We start from the raw sequence: 25,217 nt of genomic DNA on the forward strand, positions 1-25,217 counted from the left end.
GATTCCCACAGTTCTTGTTTCTTTACTGTAGAGGTCTCTTGTCCTTTTCCTGGAGAAGGTCCTAGCGTAGTGGTTCTCAGGAAGTTTGCATTGCTGCTGCTGCTGTGGTGGTAACTGCTTTAGTTGGTGTTCTGGGTAGCTCTGCGTGTCTTTTGTGGTCAATTTACTTTCTGCAGTGCACAGCTCCCAGGAGCTTTGTAGGTCTTAAAGCAAAGCAAGAGGCTGGAGAATGAAGTGCTGCTTTACACCAGGGGTTAATCCTGGTTGCTAAAAAGATGACCAGCCCTGTTTATTTTTTTGCTCTAAGGCATAAAGCTACTGTTTTGTTTGATCTTTGATGTACCTACATTCCTCAGAGATTTTAGGAAAGTCAAACCAAGTCTTAGTTTTCATTTAAGAGGACTGTTATTATTAAGATGTGTGTTAAAATCTGCCATTGTCCATTACCTGAGTATCTCAGTATCTCTTAAACTTATAGCTGTCATTCTGCTGTGTGTGTGTTGTTGTTGTTTTGTTGTTTGTTTTTTTGAGTATTAAATGGGCAAATTATTTTTTGGCCTTATTTCTTAAATGCCAGCAAGGATTCAGACAAATTCAGGACATCTGATCAAAATTGTATGCTGGAAAGCCACTGTTCTTAGTCACTTTAAAAAGTCTTGCCACTGTGAGGTAGCAATGTCTTGCCTGCATGCAGGTCAACTTAGGAACTATTGCAATTTTCAGCCTGAGGTACTAATGTAAAGAGTATTTGAGTGTATCAAATATGCTTTGGGATATGAAGTATAATAATGTATTACAGTCCTCTGCTAAACACATGACATCAAGGAACCATGTTTTCAATTTCTGTAATGTTTTGCAGAAGAAGATAAAAGCAGAGCTGTAGTTGACTCGTTCCTGGATGCTCTTGAACAGTTTGTCAAGTTCTGCAGTTGTGAAAATGGGATACATAACACAAATGTATTGAAGAAAGATGAGGTTCAGGGATTTCTAAAACTGCTTTCTTCTGTGAAAGGTATAGTGAGTTCCCATTTCTCCCCTTCTTTCATTGTTGTGAAAAATGTATTTGATGCTAATGTGCAGGTTCTGTTGTTACTCTTCCTTTGCTTCCCTGTTTATGCAACTGATATTACTGGAACAATATGCATTTCCTTATTTTTACTGTTGTGTTTCACATTTAAAACCCACCAGAATATGCACAAAAAAAATGAGTATCATGAATCAAAGTGTTCAAACTTACTTGTGTGTTAGCATCAAGACAAAAGGATGCGAATGTAGAATTTTGCTATTGTGTGCTTTGAATTTAATGAGCTCATCATCTGAAATTTGTTTACGTGGATATGTATTTTGTCAGGTTTTAACCAAGTTATGTTGTCTTGACTGTCTTGCAGAAATCCCTAAAGGAGCGGTTTGCAACATCTCCCAAGCCTGTGCTAACAGCTTTATAAAACAGTTGTTGAAGAAGCAAATGTGGCATGAAGTTTTGCTGTTGCTAACAGGGAAAGCCAGTGGGGAAGAGACCTTAGGTGGAGGACTCTTCAAAACCTGCAGTCTTTCAGACGTTGACATTGGCAGCGTTATCCAGCAGTGTGATGGATTGGATGAGCAAATATACCTCATAAGATGCTTGATCGAAAATGGAGGTGAAAAGCTGCAATACTAATGTCTTAAAAGATATTTTGTTATGTTTCAGAACTACAAAGGCATGGTTTTGTGGCTCTGTATAAGTGTTAAGCTGTTTTTCAAGTGAAATTTGGCTGTCAGAGTTGGATTTAGAAGTAAAAAGGCCAAGGATTATTGTTGGTCATTTTTCTTGTAGTTCTCTTGGGTTTTAATTTCCCTGTCTTAAGCCACAATATTATCCTGGTAGAAACTGTGAGCCACAGTCTTTGGGTTCAGTCCATTGTCATGTCACAAGTAATTGGCTACTTCAGTGATTTAGGGGGCATGATCAGATAACTTTTTTGTAGTCAGTGTGGCCATCGTTTTTCTTGTTTTGCCTGAGGCTTATTTCTAGGATTACTCTGCCCTCTTTAACTTCAACTTCATGCTAGCCATAAGTTGCAGGCATACATTCCTGCTACAGCCTTGTGAGTGGCTGAAGTTGCAAAGAAGCTCTTTGTTTGACTCAGTCACTGACTTTCTTGAAGATATGTTCTGGCCTGTCTGTCTTCCTATTGCAATGGAAGGACTGGTTGCTCAGATTATTGGAAGATCAGAGGTTTGAAGACTTTCATAGACAAAAGCTCTTTAACAGACACACATAAAAGGTTGATGTTAAAAAAAAAAAAAAAAAAAAAAAGCCTGCTCTGCAATCAGTATGTATCTTCTGATTAGCATGTTCTGTAGTTTGCAGATCTGTTGTATCAGATTTAACCCCTGATATTTTCACGTCCTTCATACCAGCTCTGCCAGATGGGATTGGAGCCAACTCTGAAATACCATTGCAAATATGCCTGGAAAAGAATTATTTTGAACTGGTGCATTTGCTGTTGATTAAGGGTGCAGATCCTAAGAATATCTCCATTGCACAAGGAGATACTCCCTTGCATGCTGCAGTTTACATTTATTTTGATAAAAAAGGTAAGGCTTTTGTGTGCCTGGGTCTAGGGCACACAAATGTCTCGAGCAGATTTGCATCATTCTTTTTTTCACAGCAACTGTTGAAGACATCCTATTTCTTCCCTGTCTAGTCCACTGCAACTTTCACTGCTTTTTTTTTTTGATGTGATAGTAGAGGCAGCAGACCAGGCTGTTTGGCCATGTCTCAGCCCCCAAACTTTGCAGACCAGAGGATACGCACCAGTCTTTATTAATCTGATGTTCTACATTTTGTTTGCTGGGGCTGGGGCTATGAGGAAAGTTAATGGCAGCTCAGGTGACCAGTGGGATTCAGACAGCTGTAATGTAATCACTTACTGTTTTTTGTGACTGTATTCTTGTTTACTTGAGCTGATTTTGAAAAGACAATTCTTTGAAACCCTGTAAAATTTGTTCTAGGTGAGAATGATGTAAATATGAAGGATCTAGGATATAAAGGCAGGGTGATGGCAGCAGACCTTGAAGGAAATCTGACAGTGATATCTGAAATTCTTTCCCCTGTTTTTTCAGTTGTAATTCAAGCAAAGTTTTGTTCAGAGGAGTGAGTGGCAGAACTGTAGGGCTTCCATGTAAATGTAAGAAATTCAGAGCAACTGTCAAATTAAGCCCCAAAGTCAGGTTTGATTTTTCTTTAAGTTAAGAAAAAAGGCATTTTAAATTTTAAAACACTATTTGTTCACTTTTAAACACATTTCATTTAAATGGCCTCAGAGAGATTGAAAACGTAGGTACTGCCAACTATAGATTTTAAATCAGAAGAGTTAGAAGTCTAAACGTGGTATCTTTTAATTTTTTTTATTGTGCAGAGTTGAGGCGAAATTCCTCTAGTGATTTTGAGTCACTAATTTTATTAGGAAAGAGATGTTTCACATGTATTATCAGGATTAAATAACTTATATTATCTGGATGATAATCAGAAAGCTGTAGAATTCTTTATTTTTTTATTCAGGGAGTTATTGGACTAATTCTATCCTGTAGGAAATTGCTCTGGTACCCTCAGATATCAGGAAATAGTTGGGATTTGCCACAGGTTAGTTTAGTAACTCTAAGCTATCTGCTTCAGCTTCCTTCAGGGTAGCATATTAAAGTGAACCAGATTACCCCAGAGCAGTACACAGAGCTTCTGCTTGTCTACATGACCACAGCCACCAGCTTTTGGTAACTGATGCTGGAAGATGAATGAATGTCTGCACCTGGATGTTAGAATAAGGAATTAAATTGACTGATGCTACAGGAGCAGTTGCAACACTAGAGATTTTTAGAGCTTTGCTGCCACTGTATTGTTTTTCCTGAATATTGAAAAAGCTGTTTTGAGATATTTCAACCAGGTACATTTTACAAACATATAATGTAGAAGTTGTATTTTGAAAGCAAATTGATTTTTGTTTAGTAACTGTAGGAAAAAAAAAGGTATTAAAATTTGTTGGCCTACAAAGCAGCATTGTAAAGCAACTGTTGTTTTTTTTTTGTCATTTCCAGATGGCATTGGTTTAAACATTCTGAACTATCTGCTTGATCTCTTTGCTTCAAGACCTTCTGACTTTCCATATCTTAATCCAAACATACAAGATAAGAATGGGGATACAGTGATGCATGTTATTTTTCAGAGAGGATTTTTAAAGCAAACAAAGAAAATAATGGATTCATTGGCAAAATTTGATATTAACTTCAATATAAAAAACAAACTAGGAAGAGATGTGAGGCACAGAATTAAAAAGAATGACCCACTGCTACTTGCTTGGAAAACTGCTGTGTCAGAGAAGAAGTACCGGCAGAATATAGCAGGACAGTCAGTTAAAACACCTAAGTCTGCTCCTGTCTCTGACATATCACAGACGAAGAGCTCAGGACATTCTTCATCTGGGTCATTATTAAAAGCACCATCTGGAAACACAACACATAACGATGTGAAAACCTCATGTTCTGTAAAGACAAAAAATGATCAGTTTGTGAAGCAGGAAATGGAAAAAATAAAGAACCCCTTAACTCTGCAGGAAAGTCTAGTGCAGGAAATCAGAGCTTTAATTCAGCAATTAAAATTAGGTGACACATTGAGAAACAATAATTCTCTGTTACAAAAGCCATTTTCAGCCCAGACTACTATGGAAGAGGGAAAAAAGGAATCATCACAACCTTGTGGAAATGTGATTAATCCTGAAGGAAAAGGGGATGACTGGAAGAAAAAGATGGAAACACAAGAATTTAGTATGGACCTCTCTAATGGAGAGAAGGAAGAACCAGAGGAAGAGGAAGGAGATATTCTGGATATAGAGGCACATGTGCAGGAGTTTGATAACATGACCTGGGAAATAGAGTGCACTCCTGAAACGTTGAAGACGTTGAGCAGCAAAGCTGTACCTCCTTATCTGAAAACTAAAACTATAATGACGATTAAGCATCTTGGCAATGGGGAATGGACTAAGGTTCTTCAGAAGCCACTGAAACATTTGAAAGCTGATATCCAGCTCTATGAAGCCAAATTGGGCAAAGGTGCAAGAATGCTATGGGAACTTGCGATTGACTTTTCTCCTCGTTGCAGTGAGAGTGCAGAAAAGATTATGGAGACAGAACAGACAAAAGGTCTTCCAGAAAAATCAGGAAGAGTTTACACAGAAATTATCAGAATTTGGGCCATTGTTCTTGACCACTGCAAGCTGAAACGTGTCTTAGATAACATATGTATATCCTACAATCGGGGTTTATCCTGCATCTTAAGGAAGAAGCTCAAGGGCATCAATAAAGGACATCAGAGCTACAACAAGACAGTAAAAAAGCATGTTCCGCGTTGTTACATTGAAGATCTGGAAGCAGAAAAATCAAAAGAACATACTTTCCCTGAATATTTCCCTCCAGCCAGTGCTGCAGAAATGGAATACAATATAATGAAATTCCACAGCTTCAGTACTAACATGGCATTTAACATTATAAATGATGTACATTTTGCTGTTGAATACCCATTCCGAGTGGGGGAATTGGAGCATGCAGTGATTAACCTCAATCCAAAGCCCATAGAACCAATCATTTTAATTGGGCGAAGTGGGACAGGGAAGACAACTTGCTGCTTGTATAGGCTTTGGAAGAAATTCTATTTGTACTGGGAAAGATCCACCATGGCAAATAGTCCTCTGCTGGTAAGGCAAACTTGGCAGCAGAAGCAGTGCAGTGAAGCTGAAAAAGTGAGGTTAGAGAAGGAAGAGCATGGAGAAAAACAAGACAGTGATGATTCCAGTGAGGAGCAGGTGAGTGATGTGCAAGGCAGTGAGGATGAAAAGGTTCCTGTGGACACAACTGGTGGAGAAACAAATCTATGTGATGACCATGAAGACCATGTGTGTAGTGCAGAAACACTGAACAGCCTGGAGCACCTGCACCAGATCTTTGTGACAAAAAATCCTGTCTTGTGCCAGGAAGTTCAGAAGAATTTCATTGAACTTAGCAAATCATCTAAGATAACCAGTCATTTCAGGCCTCTGGAACCAAGTGTTCATAGGCTACAAGATATTAAAGATGAAAATTTCCCACTGTTTGTCACCTCCAAGCAGTTGTTGCTGTTACTGGATGCATCCATGCCTGACCCATTTTTTCCAAGGAATGAAGATGGAAGCCTTAAAAGAACCATTGTTGGTTGGAGTCCCCAGGAAGAGTTGGTGGTGCCAAATTGGCAAGATGAGAATGAAGAAGGTAATGCTGAAGTGGAACATGGTGATGAGGAAGGAGCTGCAGATGCACACTCTAGGGAAAGTGACCCTCGTACTTTTGTGACTTATGATGTATTTGCAAATGAAATATGGCCAAAAATGGTGAAAGGTAAAAGCTTGTACAATCCTGCACTGGTTTGGAAAGAAATAAAATCATTTCTGAAAGGCTCTTTTGAGGCGCTGAATTGTACTGGGGGTAAGCTCACTGAGGAGGGGTACAAAAAGCTAGGTCTGAAGAGGTCACCAAACTTCACAGAAGACAGGAGTGAAATCTATCGCCTCTTCGATCTTTATCAGCAAATAAGGTCTCAGAGAAGCTACTTTGATGAAGAAGACTTGCTATATAATTTATCTCAAAGACTGTCAAAGCTCAGTGAGCTGCCATGGTCCATCCATGAGTTTTATGGTGATGAGATTCAGGATTTCACCCAAGCTGAGCTAGTGCTGTTAATGAAATGCATCAATGATCCTAATGCCATGTTTCTAACTGGTGACACTGCCCAGAGCATAATGAAAGGAGTTGCTTTTCGTTTTAGTGATCTGAGGTCACTGTTCCATTATGCAAGCAAGAACTCCATAGACAAGAAGCAGCGTGTTAGAAAACCAAAAAGGATATATCAATTGTACCAGAACTACAGGTCCCATTCAGGTAGAGTAACAAATTTATTATCTCAGCCTGTGCTGTTCAGATGTCACAAATTATTGAAGTTTTCTACTGGCTAATTCAAAGCATCTTTAAGCGGGCTTTCTTTTTTTAAGATGATCAGCTTTTTGTGACATCTCAACTGGAAAACCAAAAATGAACATTTGAAAAATAGTAACTTCTCAAACACTCATGCTTACTGCATGTTTTGTCTATATCTGATGTAAATGAAAACCTAACAGAAAGTAATCATGCATGCTTTTTTGGCTCCATCCTCAAGTTGCTAGATTTTGCAGGATTGAGCTACTTCTGTTTTTCATATTAGTTTTGTTTATGACCTTCGTTTTATTGAGGACACTGCTAAGTATTTGTAGCATGTTTTAGATCTATGCAGGCCTAAGTAGAAACAAGGTGGACCTTACAGCTTCTTTTTTCTCTGACTAGTAGTTTTTTGTCATATTTCTTGATTTTCAAAAATCTAACAGTCTTTTTAGTGTGTTTGCAAGTGAGTATGAGGCAGCCTGACTGAAGTTTAAAATCTATATTCTGCTTGTTGTAGGTATTCTCCGTCTAGCATCTGGAGTGGTTGATTTGCTTCAGTGCTATTTCCCAGAATCTTTTGATCGGCTTCCAAAGGACTGTGGTCTCTTTGATGGACCCAAACCTACAGTGTTGGAGTCCTGCAGTTTTAGTGACCTAGCAATTCTGCTGAGGGGCAATAAAAGGAAAACACAACCTATTGAATTTGGAGCACATCAGGTTTGGTTTTCTTAGGTATACAGCTTTTCGCAGATTCTTCTAGCTCTGTTGCTAATTAAATAATCACTTTAAAAGACATTATGGACAGTCCATATAAGCCCTTTTATATTACTGATAAATTATGCTTTTTAAACTTTGAAACCTTCATTGTGTTGGTTTCTATTTCTTTCTTTCTTAATGCGTGCTCTTCCTGCTCTTCATTGCATCAGATGATTTTTTTGGTCCAATTCTTATCTAACTCCAAATTTTCATACACCAGATCTGCATCTGTCCCATTGTACCATGCATTTGTCAGTCTTCTAGGGGCAGCTTTGCGTCGTGTGCTGAAATGTCTGTGTTAAATCCTGTCTGGTTTTGAGAAACCTCTTGCTTTATCTTGACATATTTATTTTTTCTGCCTGTGGCTGTTACTTTTTTGCTTTCTAACACATCCTTTTATTAATATATTTTATGATAGGTAATATTAGTTGCAAACGAAACAGCAAAGGAGAAAATACCGAAGGAACTCAGTTTAGCACTTGTACTGACAGTTTATGAAGCCAAGGGCTTGGAATTTGATGATGTACTCCTTTACAACTTTTTCACAGACTCAGAGGTATTTAATTCTTATCCATATTCTACATTTTTTTCCTTAATGTGTTGATTTTACATGGGATCTAATTGTCTTTCCCGCTGGAAAAGGATTCAGTTTCCTCTTAAGGCAGGTGGCTTCATCACAGTAAAAAATATAGTTCATAGGTTTATGAAGTGAGAACCTGTCTTCCCTTAGTGCTACATTTTCCTTCAGATTGTCTCTTGCCAATTCAGGGAGAGCCTTGGGGTTCACAGAACAGCAGGTGTGCATGCATACTTCTGCCACATATCTAGACTATTCTGTTAGCTTGCAACATGTCCCTCCTGGTCTCTGTTCAGGTCAGAGAAATAAGTGTGACAGTCCACCATTCTTGCATACTTTTTACCTTATACTGGGGTGCTGGGTCCTGAAAAAATCACCTTAGACCCCCTGCTTTGCATGTTCACAGTGCAGTTTTTTTAGTGTGTAGACTTGAAATCATTTGCCAGCCCCAGATAAGTTGAAACGGATTTTTTTTTTTTAAATTAAAAGCTTAGTAAAACAACTATGTTTAGAAGCAAGTAGTGTGTGCATGTGTGTGATGAGGGAAGCATGCTCTATAGCCATACACAGCTTCATTCCAGAAAACTCACTCTGGTCTAGCTCAGGAGTTGTTAGGAAACTTGGAAGGGTCTCAGAGTCTATGACAGAGACCATCTTCCCTAGTATGACCTTGAATGAAGAAGGCTTTCCTTCCTGGAGGTGTTGTCGCTTTTATCTATTCCCTTTTCCCCCTTTGTAGTTCTCCAGGTAGCTTAGACCCTGCCCCTCCGGAGGTTGAGGTAGCTCTGGAACTGGTGGGGATCATAGAATCATAGAATATCCTGAGTTGGAAGGGACCAACAAGGACTGAGTTCAACTCCTGCTTCCCCGCAGGAACGCCCAAAAATCAAAACGTATGTCTGAGAGAGTGGTCAGTCAGGGGGAATACAGTCCTCAAGGCTTCTCACAAAGAGCTGTCGGGCACAGCAGCCCCAGTGTTGCTGGATCATCACTGACCCATCCTGGCCAGGTAATAGGCAGTATCCTTACTGAGCATGCCTACAGAGACTTGTACACTCCCACAATTGCCTTGTTGGGTAACTTCACATTTAGTGTGAACATCTCTTGCAGGTGCCCTCTGCCTCTAGCCCTCAAAACAGTGTCTCGGATGTGGTTTTCAGCAACTGAAAACCACAGTTGTATAAAAGAAAACTAGAGCAAATTGCTGGTGGCTTTTCATAGAGGCTAGTAGACACAATGAGGTGAGGGGACAAGGAAGGTGCTTGCAGTAAGTGACACTGAATGTGGCTTACTGTGATTCAGGCACAGTGCAATACTGGTTGTCATGATAGATTTCTCAAAGTCGATGTGTTTTTGGTGATGCGAGCTGTGCTCAGAAAAACAATGAACTAATAGCAGAATACAGAGTTGAGTGTGCTGAGTATTTTAACTTAGCTGGGCTAATATATGCCAAGCCTGGAGAAATACTTTCATATAAATCTTCCATCCTCATGTGAGTCATGAGTTAATGAGTTGATTTGAGGAGTCAAACAAGCAGGCAAGGAAGACGCTCACACTGAAGTTTTCTGGTTTGAGGAGGAGAATCTCTGAACTGTTGTAAAGACAGCATACGTAGCTTTTTGTAATTCACTTGATTTGATCTTTATTGGGTTTGAAATGAGGTTTAGAATGAGTCTTGTTTTAAGAGACAAATTTCAATGAAGAAACTAAAAAGAAAAAATGCCAAATCCTTAAAATCCAGCAAACCATTGACCAAATTGATCATTTTGTAATCCATAACAGGCTTAGGAATGTTTTGATGATTTATTGCAATCAGAACTGCAAAATACACTTTGCAAGTTTTCTGTATTTTTTCTCACAAAGAAGACTAACTTGTATCGGGTTGCTTGAGTCTCTGAACTACGGGAGTAAAAAAAAGCTTATTTAGCCATAAAAAAAAGAGTATTTTTCAGTTTCTGGCACAAACTTGGCACTTTGTAATCATTTTTCCATAAAATGTCTGAAAGGGAATAAAATTAGCATAACAATTTAAAATGTACTTAGAATTTTCTGTGTTGTTAGTCTTGTGGGGGATCAGAAACCTTCAGAAAGGTGTGATTAGGAGCTGATGCTTGTTGCATGGCTTGAGAGTGTGCAACACAAATCTGCTACCACACTGAAACATTTAAGCATGTTTGTGCACTTTTAGAGATATTAGTCACAGATACATATGCTGGAGTCCAATGCAGTATGACCAGGCTCTTTTATCCCACACAAATATTTTTTTGGTCATTTCTGGGCCTTCTTACAAGTAGCAGTGTGTGTTGGTCAGTTACACTCTACGCCCTGGCTCAGACCAGCACTACTGACCACTGCTGTTGCACAGTGAGCTTAATAAATTCATCATGTAACTGATGAGCTCTCTTGCCGGTTTACAGTCGTGGTGAGAAATAGGCCTGTGTGTCATACTGATAGATCCACCTCCACAGCTTCAACCCCTTTGTTTTGTTTATGGGCTCCACCCTATCATCATTTACACGAACACTAGTGATGATTTGTTTGCCAAAGATAAAGTCCCAGATGTACCTCTTCTTAATTTGTTCTGTGTTTTCAGCCTGATGGCCACCTGGTACAAACTTGTATCTCAAAAGTTATGAAGTTAGCCTTTTTGATGGCAGTTGATGGTCTTTCTTTAGGTTCTTCCCTGAGATCATTAATTTTTCTTGCTTGTCTCCTTTAAGCCATTTTTAAGCTGGGGCTGTGTTTGTCGGTCACAACCTATGTATGACCTTGTCTTTTGCATATATGGGCAGTAGTGATTACTGTATACAAGTAACCTAATTCTTTTAACACTTTAGGCTGGCAAAGAATGGAAGATCATTTCTTCTTATGTTCCGGATTCAGATATGCAAGTAGGAAGCAAATTGCTAATTGAAGTACCTTTAGAGGATGCTACTGATTTGCAAAAGAGACCTTCTCCTTTTAATGTAAAAATGTACAAGGTGAGTTTTTCATAACATGGTGAATAGGAATCTACTCCTAGAAATAGAGAAATTTCTTCAAGAAATACTTTCATCCTGTATTTACATGTTTATTGAGGTTGTTTTATCTTTTCGGTAGTTTAAAGATTTTTTTGAAAGATATTTTTTGTGAATGTAATTTGTTAAGAAATGATGTCAACTCATTAGACTTTTAGGTATTTTTACCATAGTTAAACACTGACAAGCTGGTTTGCTATTTATTATTATTTTAGTCTGGTTTCAGATCACTGTCATCCCCTTAAAATTAAGGAAACTTTTTAGGATCGATTGAGTCAGATATTTTCAGAATTGTAATGTAAAAAAAAAAAAAGTGATTGCATGTGAAAGTGATTCAAAACAAGATGGACAGTCAGACCTACTGCTGCTAGGTTTGCTGTAGCAGTAGTTTGCAAATTATCTGGACAATTGCTTATGTAGTTTAAAAGTCACATATTTAATATTTAGACTTGCTTAAAGATACATTTTTTGTTATTCACTGTATATATTCGCTGTTTTCTTAAGACTGCAAAGTGTGTCGCTTTCTAATAATTTAACTCATCTGGTATCTATTCTACTTTATTTTGATTTTGTTGTTCTGCTTCAGATGCTGAATGGAGAACTGAAGCAATTGTATACTGCCATTACAAGAGCCAGGGTCAATCTTTGGATATTTGACGAAAATAGTGAAAAACGGGCTCCAGCTTTTAAGTACTTCATCAAAAGGGGACTTGTTCAGGTTGTCAAAACAGATGAAAATAAAGGTAAAGGCATCATAAAACTTCCTTAAAAGACTCTGAAACAGGACAACTTACTGAATGCTGTCTTGATTTCAGGCTGTGTAATAAAGAATGTTAAGCTCTTTGGTCCTTCTAACAGTATGCATTGATAACACGCTTGCAAATTTCCACTTGTTTCAGTGGGTTTTATTTGTTTGGGCTCTGAAGATTAATTGTATATGTTAATAAATAAATTCATTGCTAATTCATTGATTTTTATTTTTTTTTTCTGCACAATAATAAAGGTGGTTCTTGGCATACCATGCCAGCTGAAGGGGGTTTAATCAAATAAGAGGACTTGGTTTCTAGAAAGACAGTGGATTTACTCAAAAGTTTTGTCCAAAAAATAAACACTGTTTTTAGAGGCCTTTCAAAACTAGACCTAACTTGTTTATTTCCAGTGCTGGTTGCGAGGTATAAGATGTACTCACAGTTACCATTACTGGTGTGAGCACAAACCATACAGAATTTGGAATATTAAGAGATATTGATGCTTAGCTTCTCTCCATAGCAGGTGGTTACTGTTTTCTATCCTAACATAAAATGATTTCGTCCACTGTCCTAGACTTAGATGACAGCATGTTTGCTAAAACTTCATCCCCAGAAGAATGGATTGCACAGGGAGACTACTATGCTAAACATCAGTTCTGGGAGGTAGGAACATGTGATAGCATATGCTGAAATAAGGATTCTTGCCTATTTTGAAACCTTCTTATTTTCTTTACTTCTATAACATTGTCTGTAAATCTTTACTGGCTCTGTAGCAAGCTTTTCTATTATTTTTGTATTTTGTGGCTTATAGTTCTGTAGGTATCTACAGACAACCTGGAAACAACTTGGAAGAAGTGGAGAGAGCAAGGCTATTGTCTGTAATCCTAAATTCACAACCCAGAAATTTGCAGTCCTGTGAGGGAGAAAAAGTTTTAATATGTACAGATCAAAGATGACTGGGAAAAACAGTTATTGGCAACAACATGAATTGACTGGAACTTGTGAATTTAAACCACATTCTTGGCACTACCATTACACATTACCATAGGCATTTATTTGAAATATATTGACTTGGGTGACGATCTCAGAGCCTTCTGTGTTTTTTTGGTCGGTAATTAGGGATGGATACAAAACACTTACTAAGGAACAGCATGTAAGACCAAGGGAGTTTGCTACATTAAGAATTATGGACAATGTGTAGCAAAATTATGTTTAATTCCCTTATTACTTAAAGAACATTGATATTTTACACACTTTTATTTGCTGACTTCATAGTTTATGCAGTCCAAATTTGGCATGATAGCTAATGGAGTGGAAGCAAATAAAATTTTTGGACACTATTTTTGATAGCAAAAGGAAAGATTCCTTTTTTGATGTAAGCAGCACGTTTTTTTTTCTACGGAAAATATTTATAAGAAGGCAAAGATTAATGAGTTGCCACTATACAGACAGTCTTTTTCTCTCCTTGGGGGGGATGGGAGGGAAAGTTTCCTATGTGGACAGAAAGTGGTTTAGATAATAAGCACACAATTGAAAAAAAAAAAAAAAACACCTGAAATGTAGTAGCTATATTATCTGCTGTTCTGTTTTCTTCATAATCTGATCTTTGTGTATCATTGCTACATAAAAAGAGATAATCTGGGGAATTTTGCTGCTGTAAGAGTGGCTTGCAATATGGGATTTCCAAATAGAAGTATGAAATTAATGGATACAATAAAGAAATACAGTGTGGCAAAATGAGGAAGGTGATAATTAAGCAGTGGTTGCTTGGAACCTGGCTAACTTTCAGTGATTCTCTTTAATGTATTACAGAAGGGGCATGGTAACCTAAAAACATGAAAAAGTTTTCCACGTTCTCTGATTTAACCTTGCATGCATTGGTTTTCCTAGCTTTTATTAATACTGTTACGTGGCAGGTGTGCCTAGTGACTTACCAGTTAGCACACATGCAACATGCATTTTGGATAATGGTCCAAACCACTATTTGTGCCATCAGCCTACCAGGTATTTTGTTTTTATCACTTCATAAAACATTTTAATTAAAACTCTAATTATGATATAGCCACATGTGGACTGACTTCATAGCTTTTCCTTTTGTCCTAATAATATTCTGCTACCTTTTTCCTTTTCCTTTTTCTAGGCACTCTGCCAGTCTTTGTTTTCTGTTACAGTGACTGTAAAATTAAGTGTTGCGTATAAGTGATAAGCCATGAGTTGGATGCATGTGTGTGAATGCTGTGTATGATCTCACCCAGGTGGCAGCCAAATGTTACCAAAAGGGAGGAGCATCGGAGAAATCAAAGCTGGCCCTGGCACATGATGCTGTTCTCAAAGTGCATTTGAAGAAAAGCAGCCCCAGGTAAGTGTAAATGCATGTGAGTGGGTGTCATTCTAAGGTGCCACCTCATGGGTGCGTGGGGGGAAGATACCCAGGGAAAAGATGTCCTGTGGTTATGTCAGCTCTCTGGTTATGTCAGAGAGACGCAACATGATTTGCTTTACCTCAGGAGGCTTTTTTTCTTGGATATAGATAGGATAGCATATGCCATCAGCAGTGCTCAACTCCAGTTAATCCCACTGCTTATTTGCTTTACCTCCTCAGTTTAAGTGTGAAGAACATATGATGTTAGATTGGTTATATGGTTAGATTCAGTGACAGGTCCTGTAATTTTTAAATATCATTTAAAATGACTGTAACTAACTTCTTTTATTACTTTCTGCAGGGAAAAGCAGATGGAATATATGACATTGGCAAAAACTTATTTGGAGTGTGGAGAACCAAAGCTATCACTAAAATGCCTGCTTCAGTCGAAGGAGTTCCGACTTTGTGCAGAACTGTGTAAAAAGTTAGGAAAGGTATTAAATCCTTACCCTATCCTCTCCTTATCCCTTTTCATTTTGCTACAGATCTTTTCCCTCCGATTTGGCATTTGTACATGTTTATAGAATTTGTAAAGGTGATCTCTTTCAGAACTCATAAGATAATAGCATATTTCTGTGGCATGGTAGTAGAACTAAAACAGCTCTTTAAGCTGGGCCATTCAAGAGAAACATGTTCAAGAAGGAAGCATTTGTCATAGAACAGCTGTAATAGCAATGAATCGGAGGATGATGCAATTATATAGTCTAAGTTTATTTCTTTGCCTTTCCTCAAATGTCACCAGTCATTTCTGCTTTGCAGTTGAAAGCTGATTATGGATTGATTCATGAAACTTCACCTGCTACTTCATTCATATAATACTCTGATATTGTAGCTACACTGATTACAGCCACCTCAATGAAACCCTGAAACTTGGAAGGGATAAGCAATGTACTCACAACAATTTTCTAAGCTTGTGAGGGTATTTAAATCTTTCTGTCTGCAGTGCATTTCCACCAAAAGACGAAGTGTAATATAAAGTAATTTTTCCAAAGTATTTGAGATGCAAGATGAAGGTTCCCTTTCTGCAGATAGAACTGTTTTAATTTAATACTGTTGAATTTTGAGCAATTTGCAAGTCAACAGAAGCATGTGTTGTTTTTTTTAATAGCAGGCAGAGGATAGCAAGTACTTCGGAAGTTCTGTAATATATTTAATTTTATGTTCTAGTTTTTCCAACACAATTATTTTGAAGGCTTTTTTCAAATCTGTTCAGTTTTAATAATGGTTACTTTAAGTATTTGATTACGTTAAAAACTTAGAGTACATTTTATTAGAGTGTGCTTTTGTATAAAACACCTACATGATGGAATTGCTAAATTTATTCTATTTGTGTAGTTTTGGATATTTCGAGTACTTCAGTTTCCTTATTGATTTCTGCATTGCAGATGAAAGAAGCTGCAGTATACTATCAGAAAATCCAGTGCTACAAAGAAGCATCTGAATGTTATGAACAAATTGAGGAGTTTGGTCTGGCAATTAAGATGTATTGTCAGGAGGAGCTCTATGAAGAAGCAGCAAAGGCAGTTGAAAGGTACCTTTCAAGACTGCATTGAAAATAATTCTCTATCTTCTATCTCCAACTTCGGCATAATGCAGCTGGCTTTCCATAAAATTTTAATAAGAGTTTTGGCTGGTGATTTGGTTTCGTATGAAGTTAAATTAACTTAGTCTGAATTCTCACTGGGGTCCTGATAACGTGGGCAAAGCATTCCACTATAGTCACTGCTTGAGCAGTGACTAGCTTCATTTTCCTAGCCTAGTAGGAAAACTACACTATTTTTCCAATTCTCTATTACTAGTCATGCACATTTTTTTGGCCAGTCCTTTTTTTAAGTATATCAAAATGTTTAACAGAAATTAAATACTACTTTTCTAATACTTCATGGACTTAGTCACTTTGTCGCTGACTTCTGCAGGTGTATAACCATTAGATATGTGGTGTGTAATACAGTAGTCATTGTGGCAATTGAACTATTTGCTTCTCAAAATCTTTTAACTTAGAGCAAAGAATAGTAAATGACCAACTCATACTGCCTCTCTAAGATGAATCTCGGTTGCAGTCTCTGGGATGAGCTTTACCGTACCAACTCTGCCATGGTCACTCAGGACAATTAAGAACCATTTCACACTGTTCGTGATAAACTGATTTTATTAGTATCTTTTTGACAGAACTTTGCATCTGGCAGCATCCTTGTGACCTCATTGGAACACTCTTATGCAAACAGTTCATTAATTGGCCACACCTTTCATTACAAATAACTTGATGACATTTTACTAATATATACACCAGTTAGACTTTCAGCAAGGCCTACAATAAGTACACACATTCACTGAGATCCTTTGTGATGTATATTTAATAATTCCTATGCTATGGCAACTTTTTTTAGAGGACTAAAGCTAGTTTAATATGTAGAGATAGTTTGGTCCAAAACTTCAAGCATTAAACTCACCTTACCAACTAATGATTTTTTAAAATCATCCTCCCCAAATCATTCTTGCAAATTTATCAGTAAAGGTACTAAAATCTGCACTCCCATCACTATCATCAGAAAATAGTAATGATAGGCTTATAACAATTTACTCACCCATGAGGAAAAAATTACTCATTCTCAGCATGCAGGAGAGAACCCTTTTGAAAGACTGGCTTAGGGTGTATCTTAATAATTTGGCTTCAGACAAAAATAATTAATAGCTGAGTGCTTTAAAGTGTATGTTTTGAAAGATGCAGCTAGGTACTCTGTACAGGCACTGGGTAGGTAGCAAAGTGTATGTAGAGACATACAACAAAATTGAAACAGTTCTCTAAACTGACTGGTTTATGTAAGTTTTACAGGGTATTATCTATATTAGCCTGTGGAGAATTTATTGATATTCTGTTTTATTTAATTCTGGCTTCTATTCATACAAAGAACAACTCAACATTGAAGCTTACTTTAACAAATGGAAGACTATCACTGGCAAAATGTGGTTAAAATAATTGGAAGTAGTGTTGTGACAGCATGGATAAAGATTCACTAATGCTGTAAACCTTGCAATCTTGGTCATACCAGAAATTTTAATGATCTTGTTTCAGGCATCCTTATGTTGTAACTAAATTCTTTTTGTAGGTCTTCTAGGATGATGTGATTGGTTTTTGCTTGACAGGCACGGTGCTTGAAATAGTTGGCCTTTTAAAAAAGAAAGGCTTCTTGGGACAGCTATTTGTTTCATGTTTGGGGGACTTAACAAAAAAAAAAAAAAAAATAATAGTTATTTCGTGTCTAACCTAGGTTAATCATTCTAGGTTCATCATCCATGGTAGTAAATTGATGTATGTTTTATTTCAGATATGAAGAGATCTTAAATACAAGAGGACAAATGGTTTCCAATCTTCCATGTACAGCAAGCCAGCTGTATTTGGAAGCAGCTGCAAAGTACCTAAGTATGAACAAAACTGAGGAAATGATGCGGGTCCTCTCAAAACTTGATATAGAGGATCAGCTTGAGTTTCTGAAATCTCGTGGATGCTTGCGCCAAACAGCAGACTTACTGAAAAGAGAAGGGCGGCAGGAAGAAGCTGCAAAGCTAATGAAACAACACGGGTTTGCTCGGGAAGCAGCCAACCTCACAACTATAAAAGAGTTCCGTGCATCTTGCTTGCTTGCTGCAGCCCGTGCTGATATGACTCACTGTTCGGAATTGGACATGGCAGACAGAGAGGGCATGCTAAGAGAAGCCCTTGAGCTTTGTGAAGAAACTAAGCAGAAGTCTGGCGTTGCTGAAGCTGTGTTTTTGCAGGGAGCTCTGAAGGGAGACTTTGCAAAGCTGAGCCGCGCATACTGTCAGTTTCTATCTCTGAATCATTCTGCTGGTGCAGTTGAAGTTCTCTTTGTGTTATCTCGCTGCAATGCTCAAAGCCAGAACATCCTCTTTAAGGCAACACATGGCTTAATAGCTCTTCTAGGTCTGGTTAAAAGTTTGAAGAAAGCAGCCACCAATGCAGAGAAAGATATGGTGAAATCATGCTTCGCCTATTTTGGGATTGTTCCAACAGGTGACAGTTGTTGCCAGGTGTCTCAAAATGAAGGTGAGCCCATCCTAAAGTTTTTGTCAGACAAGTTAAGTCTAAAAGAGAGGAAGACAAAAGGTAATTTCTCAGTAAGCACAGAGGATGTAAAATCAGCTTTGAAGCAGCACTTGCTAAGCAGGTTGTGTTCTATCATCCGTGAGTTACGGAAGAAGCATTACCCTGGTATTTGTAGCAAGTTCATTGTTGGCTTGAACTGTGAAGATGAAACCTGTAAGGATTTACATAAGCCCTTGTTGCGCCGTGAAGCAAGGACAGTATTTCAATGTAAAATGCATCTGGCAGCAATAAATGGACTGCTCTTGGAAGCCACACGCACTTTCCCTGAAGAGCTACTGAGTCAGTGCAAAAGCTTTGACTTTTTGACTCCTGACAAATATGCATCATGTAAAGCCCTCCTAGAAATGTTTTTTCCTAATCATTTTCATTTGAGAATACTGTCAGAAAACCCAAACGCATGCAAAGAAATAATGGTGTTCAGTAACATTGTTTCCAAACCCTGTAGAGCAGTGTTGAATGAGTATATTACATTTAAGTTTCAAAATGAAGATGCAAGGGCAAGAAGAGAGTCAAGTGACTTGTGGTTAAGTGCCATGAAGGTTTTTCTCTTATCTTCAGGATATCCTGAAGAATTTGAGAAACTTCTTTTTGAGGAAGAGGATTATTATAACAGAGAGCTAAACCTTGCTTTGTCAAAGGCAAAAGACTCCCCAAAGTGCAAACATCACAGAGGAGAGATCAAAGGAATAGATGGCAGACATGGAATGTTGCTACCTGACAAATATACAGAAAATACAGGAACACACTTGTGCTTCATTAGACTTCTTGAAAATTCATTTGAGCAATTTTATGTTCATAAGAACCCAGAAAACTGTAAAAGACTGTTTTTCCGTTTTATGAATGTCCTGGTCAAGAAATGCACAAGATTCCTGATTCCAAGCATAGGAAATACGGTGATGATGTTGGAGTTCCAGTACATTCTCTGTTGTGCTGTCCTGATGCGTCTCAACAAGAACATTACTCTGTGCTTTCCAAAGAGTTACATTGCTCTTATTCATTACTGGGATTTTTTGTTCAGAAGCAAGGACTATAACAAAGAATTTACAGAGACATTTTCCATTATACAAGAGTATAGACCAAAGGACATATATACAGCTGAACAGGATTTCAAATTTCATCTCTGTTATCTAGCAAAAATTTTATGTGGAGTTCATGGGAGGTTCCGTGTCGTTCTGGATGCTTTTGAGGATCCTGAGTGCATAACTTCAGGGGAAGCTGAGCGAACTATAGTGCTGTGCTTAGTGATGATACTGAATGCTGACCAGGTGCAGAATTCTACATGTAAATATCTCTTATACCAACACTTCCCTGAAATAAAGAAGATGCTGGAATCAATGAGAAAAGACTTTCCCTCTAAAGTGCCTAAAAGATTGCTAAAAGTAGTGGAACAAGTGGCTGGTGCTAAACATGTAAGAGAAATTGCTGAAGGCCTGAAAGAGCTTCTGACAGAGCGAGATGAAGAGTACTTAGTTGACTGCCGATGGAAGTGGGACTCTGTGTACGCTCAGGGGCGTCCACCCACACGGGGTATTCTGTATGAAACTGTAAACCTTGACAGGTTTATAACCTCTTTGGATAAGACAGAATATGCTGATGAGATAGAAAAGGAACTTGAAAGCAATCAGTGCTTAGATGACCAAAAGGATCCCCTGGAAGTGATTGCACTCAGAAAGCAACAGAAGCAAGAGCAGAAAGCATCTGCTCAGCGCCAGCTGCACCGTGTTTTCCATTTTGTGTCTATGTACATGAAGTGGAAAAGGAAGGCCTGCTCCAAAGCTGAGCCTGTTGCCATGGGAAGAGAGAATTTTCTATCAGCAGTCTTCAGAAAAGCAGATATTGACCAAACCCAGTGTGACCTCTGTGGAGTCAGATTTATCCAGAGCGCTGAGAACTACTTCAGCCAAACAGAAAACATGGAAGCAGATGCTCCTGGAAGCGTGACACCAACAGACATCAGTGGGGAAGAAAAGTTGCAGGTGGAGAGAAATGCAGTTATCGTGGCCAGTGAAGCTTATATAGAGCATAGAAACACGGATGAACACAAAAATAATAACACTGCCTACAGAAACTATGCTGACTTTTTCAGAAGAGAAATAGATCCAAAAATACAAGATGGACTGGAAATAGTAGAGGCCATTACAGAAAAGGCTTGTACCCAAGAACATCTAGCATATAAAGAAGGCCCCAAATTACACCAGAGAAAAATAAAAGAGAATATTAAGATGATTTCAGATGCGGTAGAGGAAATCTATGAGAGAAAAGCCTGGGCTGAAGGTAGGATTTATCAGTTTTCTTTTAAACAATTTAATATGCCACCTGGGACGGGGAAACCCCGGCTGCACGTACAGACTGGGCGATGAGACGCTGGAGAGCAGCCTAGAAGAGAGGGATCTGGGGGTCGTGGTAGACAGCAAGTTGAATATGAGCCAGCAGTGTGCCCTGGCAGCCAGGAGGGCCAACCGTGTCCTGGGGTGCATCAAGCACGGCATCGCTAGTAGGTCAAGGGAGGTGATTGTCCCGCTCTACTCTGCGCTGGTGCGGCCCCACCTCGAGTACTGTGTGCAGTTCTGGGCACCACAGTATAAAACGGACATGAAACTGTTGGAGAGTGTCCAGAGGAGGGCTACGAAGATGGTGAAAGGCCTGGAGGGGAAGACATACAAGGAACGGCTGAGGGCACTGGGCCTGTTCAGCCTGGAGAAGAGGAGGCTGAGGGGAGACCTCATCGCAGTCTACAGCTTCCTCGTAAGGGGGTGTCGAGAGGCAGGAGACCTTTTCTCCATTAACACCAGCGACAGGACCTGCGGGAACGGGGTTAAGCTGAGGCAGGGGAAATTTAGGCTTGACATCAGGAGGGGGTTCTTCACAGAGAGGGTGGTTGCACACTGGAACAGGCTCCCCAGGGAAGTGGTCACTGCACCGAGCCTGTCTGAATTTAAGAAGAGATTGGACTGTGCACTTAGTCACATGGTCTGAACTTTTGGGTAGACCTGTGCGGTGTCAAGAGTTGGACTTGATGATCCTTAAGGGTCCCTTCCAACTCAGGATATTCTATGATTCTATGATCTGTGGCCAGCCTTCTAGACAGAGCTCCATTCAAAAATCTTCATGTGGTAGAAAGAAACAAGAAAGTGCTATGTCAGGTAGCTGAGGGGAAAAGGTACTGAGACAGTAAGAAAATATTTAAAAGGAAAAACTAGTGTTACGAAGTTCAGTAAGTTATGGTACTTAGCAAATACATATATTGTATTTATTTCTCATTATTTTGATATACGATTTCTTTCTCACATGCTGAAAGCATTATTCTATGATAATTTTTTCAAGTGAAATTGAATCACTGAACGAGTAGCCTAGGAGCAGAATTGTTTAGGGTGCTTGCTGTGGGAAAGTGTTATCTTAAATCAAAATATTGTTACTGGCTTTAGTTGTAGAAATCCACCAACCCTGTGAAGTTGTCACGTTGCCCGTGATGGCTGACAGTAATGAAAAACTGGAGTATTTAATATTCTTCAGCTCTGATCAGTGCAATACGTTACGTTTGTAACTGACCATTAAGTTGTGGTCTTCACATTAACGTTCAAGCTTTCTCTTTACTCCTAATGGACAGGGTTTTTTATATGAATAAAGTTTTCTTATTACTTAGCTAGGTTTCTGCTCAGTGAACCATGGCAGTTCACTGGTATAATGGATGTAGTAGATTGAATTGAGTAATAGTTGATTTCTTTATGACAATTCTTTGAATGTTGCCTTGTTTTTCCACTCAGTAGAAGTATATTTACAGAAATGATTTGCCACTGAGACTAGTTTTCCCTCATTTTATAAAGAGTGCTTTTCATGTCCTTAATGGTGCTGTTGAAAAAGGATTGCAACATCTTGGGTCCTTGTGTTTCTTTGACATGTGGAATTTCAGAAGGATAATGAAAGCCAGGAATTTTAATTCCCCAAAAAGGGACAGCATGACAGGAGAAGCTCATCTCTACATCTTTATAGTGCTATTAATGTTGATTATTTTGGGGAGTGCCATGCATCTTTATGCATGGTAGTGAATTTTTTCTGTACATGAAATCACTGGAAACTGGGACTTCTGGCTTTGCATCAGCATCATGCATGTCTCTGTGTCACCATGTTTGGCTGTCAATCTCTCAGCTAGTGTTCCTACAGAATGCTAACTTTGCTTCATTTCAGCTGAAGAAATAATAACCAAACGTGCCAACAAATTGTTTGCTGTAATTGATGAGGCTCATAAATGGCTGAAGAAAATGGATTTGCATAGGATTAAGGAAGGTATGTTTTCAAATTACACAGACTTCTGTGCCCCCTAGAGGTCACTGTTTGGTAATGGTCTCTTAGCATCACTTTAATCTCCGGGTCAGCGGTGTTGTGGATGTTCACCCTCTAGGCAACAAGAAACTTCACAGGTGAACTCTGCAAAGACACGAGTTATCTGGACTTCCCTCAGCAGCTCTTTATAAAAGAGTAGGAGACTTACACCTGGCTGCAGGGTGGCCCAAATGGAGCAAGCCCCCTCTCCTGGCACACAGCGGATCTGAGTGTGCACGAAGTATGTGCATGTGTGTGTGTATACAGAGGTACATGTACCTATGGTTCAGGTGCAGTCTTCAGGATAGAAACTTGGCCAGGGAACAGAAGAGAAGCTATCTTCATCTTTCCTAGTAAGTTAGTGCTGTTCCCCAACTATGCTGCAAGAGTGCATTTATTGGCAGTTAACACTGTGGTCCCAAGTTCTTGAAAATCAGCTTCCTAATAAAACTAACTTGCTTTATAAGATTTATGTGGAGGAGAAATAATAATAATAATAATAAAAAAAACTACATGCTGTTGGATTTCTTTTTTTTTAGTCATTTCACTTTTGGTGTAAAACAAAGCAACATACTTGGGTGCAATCTATTACATTCTTTGAGGACAAGTTTAAAACTTCATTTTGCCCTCCTGTATATTTAAGGTTTAGCACATATTTAAGTGGTATAGAATTGCAAAAATTGCATAAAAAGTGTTAACACCTTCCTATTCCAAGAAAGACATAGTTAAGACTGCATGGGAGTGCTCTCACAGTCTTACAAGTAACTGTATGCTCTTTCCCTCTTCTGATGTCAATAAGCAAATGTATTGTGTGCTGAAATTGAACCTTGAGAGAGGAAGACATTCTTAAAAAAAAATAAAATCAAAAACCATGACAATAGAAACAGATGTTCAATGTAACAAGGGCAATGTAATGCAGCAAGGGGCTTAGGAGTCACTCCTTTCTAGCAGTGTTCCTAAGTATGTTAATTAATAATACACCTAATGCTTCTTAAACATAATTATACACATATGAAGATATTACACTGAAATATAAAATTGTAGTGATGTAGCTTGTTCTGCTGTTAAGAGAACAAGATGTCACATTTTTCAATTTGGCATTAATTTCTTGTTTTTTTGTACAGACTTTGTACATGATAGAGACTTCGAAGATGAAGTAGAAGATGAAAGAATGGCTTTTGAAGAACTTGCCTGGAAAAAAATATCAAGAAAAAAAGGAAGATATGGGAAATTGTAATTAGAAATAATATGCAGGTAGCTCTTCTATCCTCTAGCTGTCTAATTTTAGAATAAAATTCTACAATTATTAAGAAGAATAAAGGGATGGGGTCAAATGGGAAAAGGGTGAAGAAAAAGAGGAACTTATGCTATTGTTTTTCATCACTTGTATTGTGCCAGAATAATTACCAGTCTTGTGATGGTGTAATTGATAAAACCTATGACAGGACAAACTTCCTTTCAAACTACATGGTATCTTGAAAGTAATCAAAAGCCAAAGAGACAAGCAAGTAGGAAGAGTAATTGTGTTTATGCCTTATCTCAGGGATATTTTTCTATCCAGTCTTCATTTTCTTTTTCCCTGTTAATTTACATTGTCATTCTTCTGAGCTGGAATACTCAGAAAAATAAGAACACAGTTTCTCTGATTTTAAGAGGTTTTAATTGGTGTTTTTAAATTACCATTGTAAACCTACTCTCTCCTGAGTCAGCAACTTTTTGAGTCATCAGGGGAGGTACTTGGAGTATCTCTTTATAGTTCTGTAGACAAGAATAGTCATTTCTAAACACATAAATGTTTTTTTGACAATGTACATACTCATAATTAGATAGGTATGAAAATTATGGGCTTTCTTCTATTTGATAAAGTTTTGATATAAGCTGTTACCTGTACAGATTGAAATATAGATAATCTTTCTTTAAAGAGTATTATACATTGTGTTTTATAGATTTTAATTGATGAAAGCCTTTTTGTAATGTATAATAACACTTTATAAAATTTGTAAGATGTTTAAACTAATGTGACTTTTTGTCTTATTTTGAATGTTTTTTATGAAAGCCACAGGTGACTGACTACGTGAGTAGGGTTACAAGTTGGGCCAGAGTACCAGTTCATACTGGCACTATTTTACTTCGGGGACTTCAGTATCTCCAGCATACTCTAGTCTCGTTTAGCAACGTAGTTAGTATACTATTTAGTTGTTGAAATAGTTTGCCTTGAAAAGGGAACTGCTTTGTATACATTACAAACTGTTATAATAATTACCTTTTG

The 25,217-nt window shown here is 38.2% G+C and overlaps 1 protein-coding gene across 5 annotated transcripts in view; it reads left to right on the plus strand.

Annotated features, from left to right (window-relative positions):
* TRANK1 (tetratricopeptide repeat and ankyrin repeat containing 1) overlaps positions 1-24,965 on the plus strand; it is a 50,115-nt gene extending 25,150 nt beyond the window's left edge. For 3 of the 5 annotated variants that reach the window (XM_068670672.1, XM_068670669.1, XM_068670671.1), the window contains 15 exons: positions 860-1,012; positions 1,389-1,640; positions 2,404-2,580; positions 4,078-6,945; positions 7,499-7,698; positions 8,156-8,293; positions 11,152-11,295; positions 11,918-12,074; positions 12,655-12,743; positions 14,336-14,439; positions 14,804-14,936; positions 15,888-16,033; positions 17,829-20,902; positions 22,814-22,912; positions 24,073-24,965. In XM_068670672.1, coding sequence (XP_068526773.1) covers positions 860-1,012; positions 1,389-1,640; positions 2,404-2,580; positions 4,078-6,945; positions 7,499-7,698; positions 8,156-8,293; positions 11,152-11,295; positions 11,918-12,074; positions 12,655-12,743; positions 14,336-14,439; positions 14,804-14,936; positions 15,888-16,033; positions 17,829-20,902; positions 22,814-22,912; positions 24,073-24,185 — 7,847 coding nt within the window. In that variant the 3' untranslated portion in view covers positions 24,186-24,965. Of the gene's footprint in view, positions 1-859; positions 1,013-1,388; positions 1,641-2,403; positions 2,581-2,634; positions 3,927-4,077; positions 6,946-7,498; positions 7,699-8,155; positions 8,294-11,151; positions 11,296-11,917; positions 12,075-12,654; positions 12,744-14,335; positions 14,440-14,803; positions 14,937-15,887; positions 16,034-17,828; positions 20,903-22,813; positions 22,913-24,072 lie in introns of those variants that run through there. The other 2 variants (XM_068670670.1, XM_068670674.1) reach the window with 2 other exon arrangements.
* The last annotated feature ends 252 nt before the right edge of the window (positions 24,966-25,217 follow it).

This window comes from Anas acuta, chromosome 2, assembly GCF_963932015.1.
Source record: "Anas acuta chromosome 2, bAnaAcu1.1, whole genome shotgun sequence".
Lineage (NCBI taxonomy): Eukaryota > Metazoa > Chordata > Aves > Anseriformes > Anatidae > Anas > Anas acuta.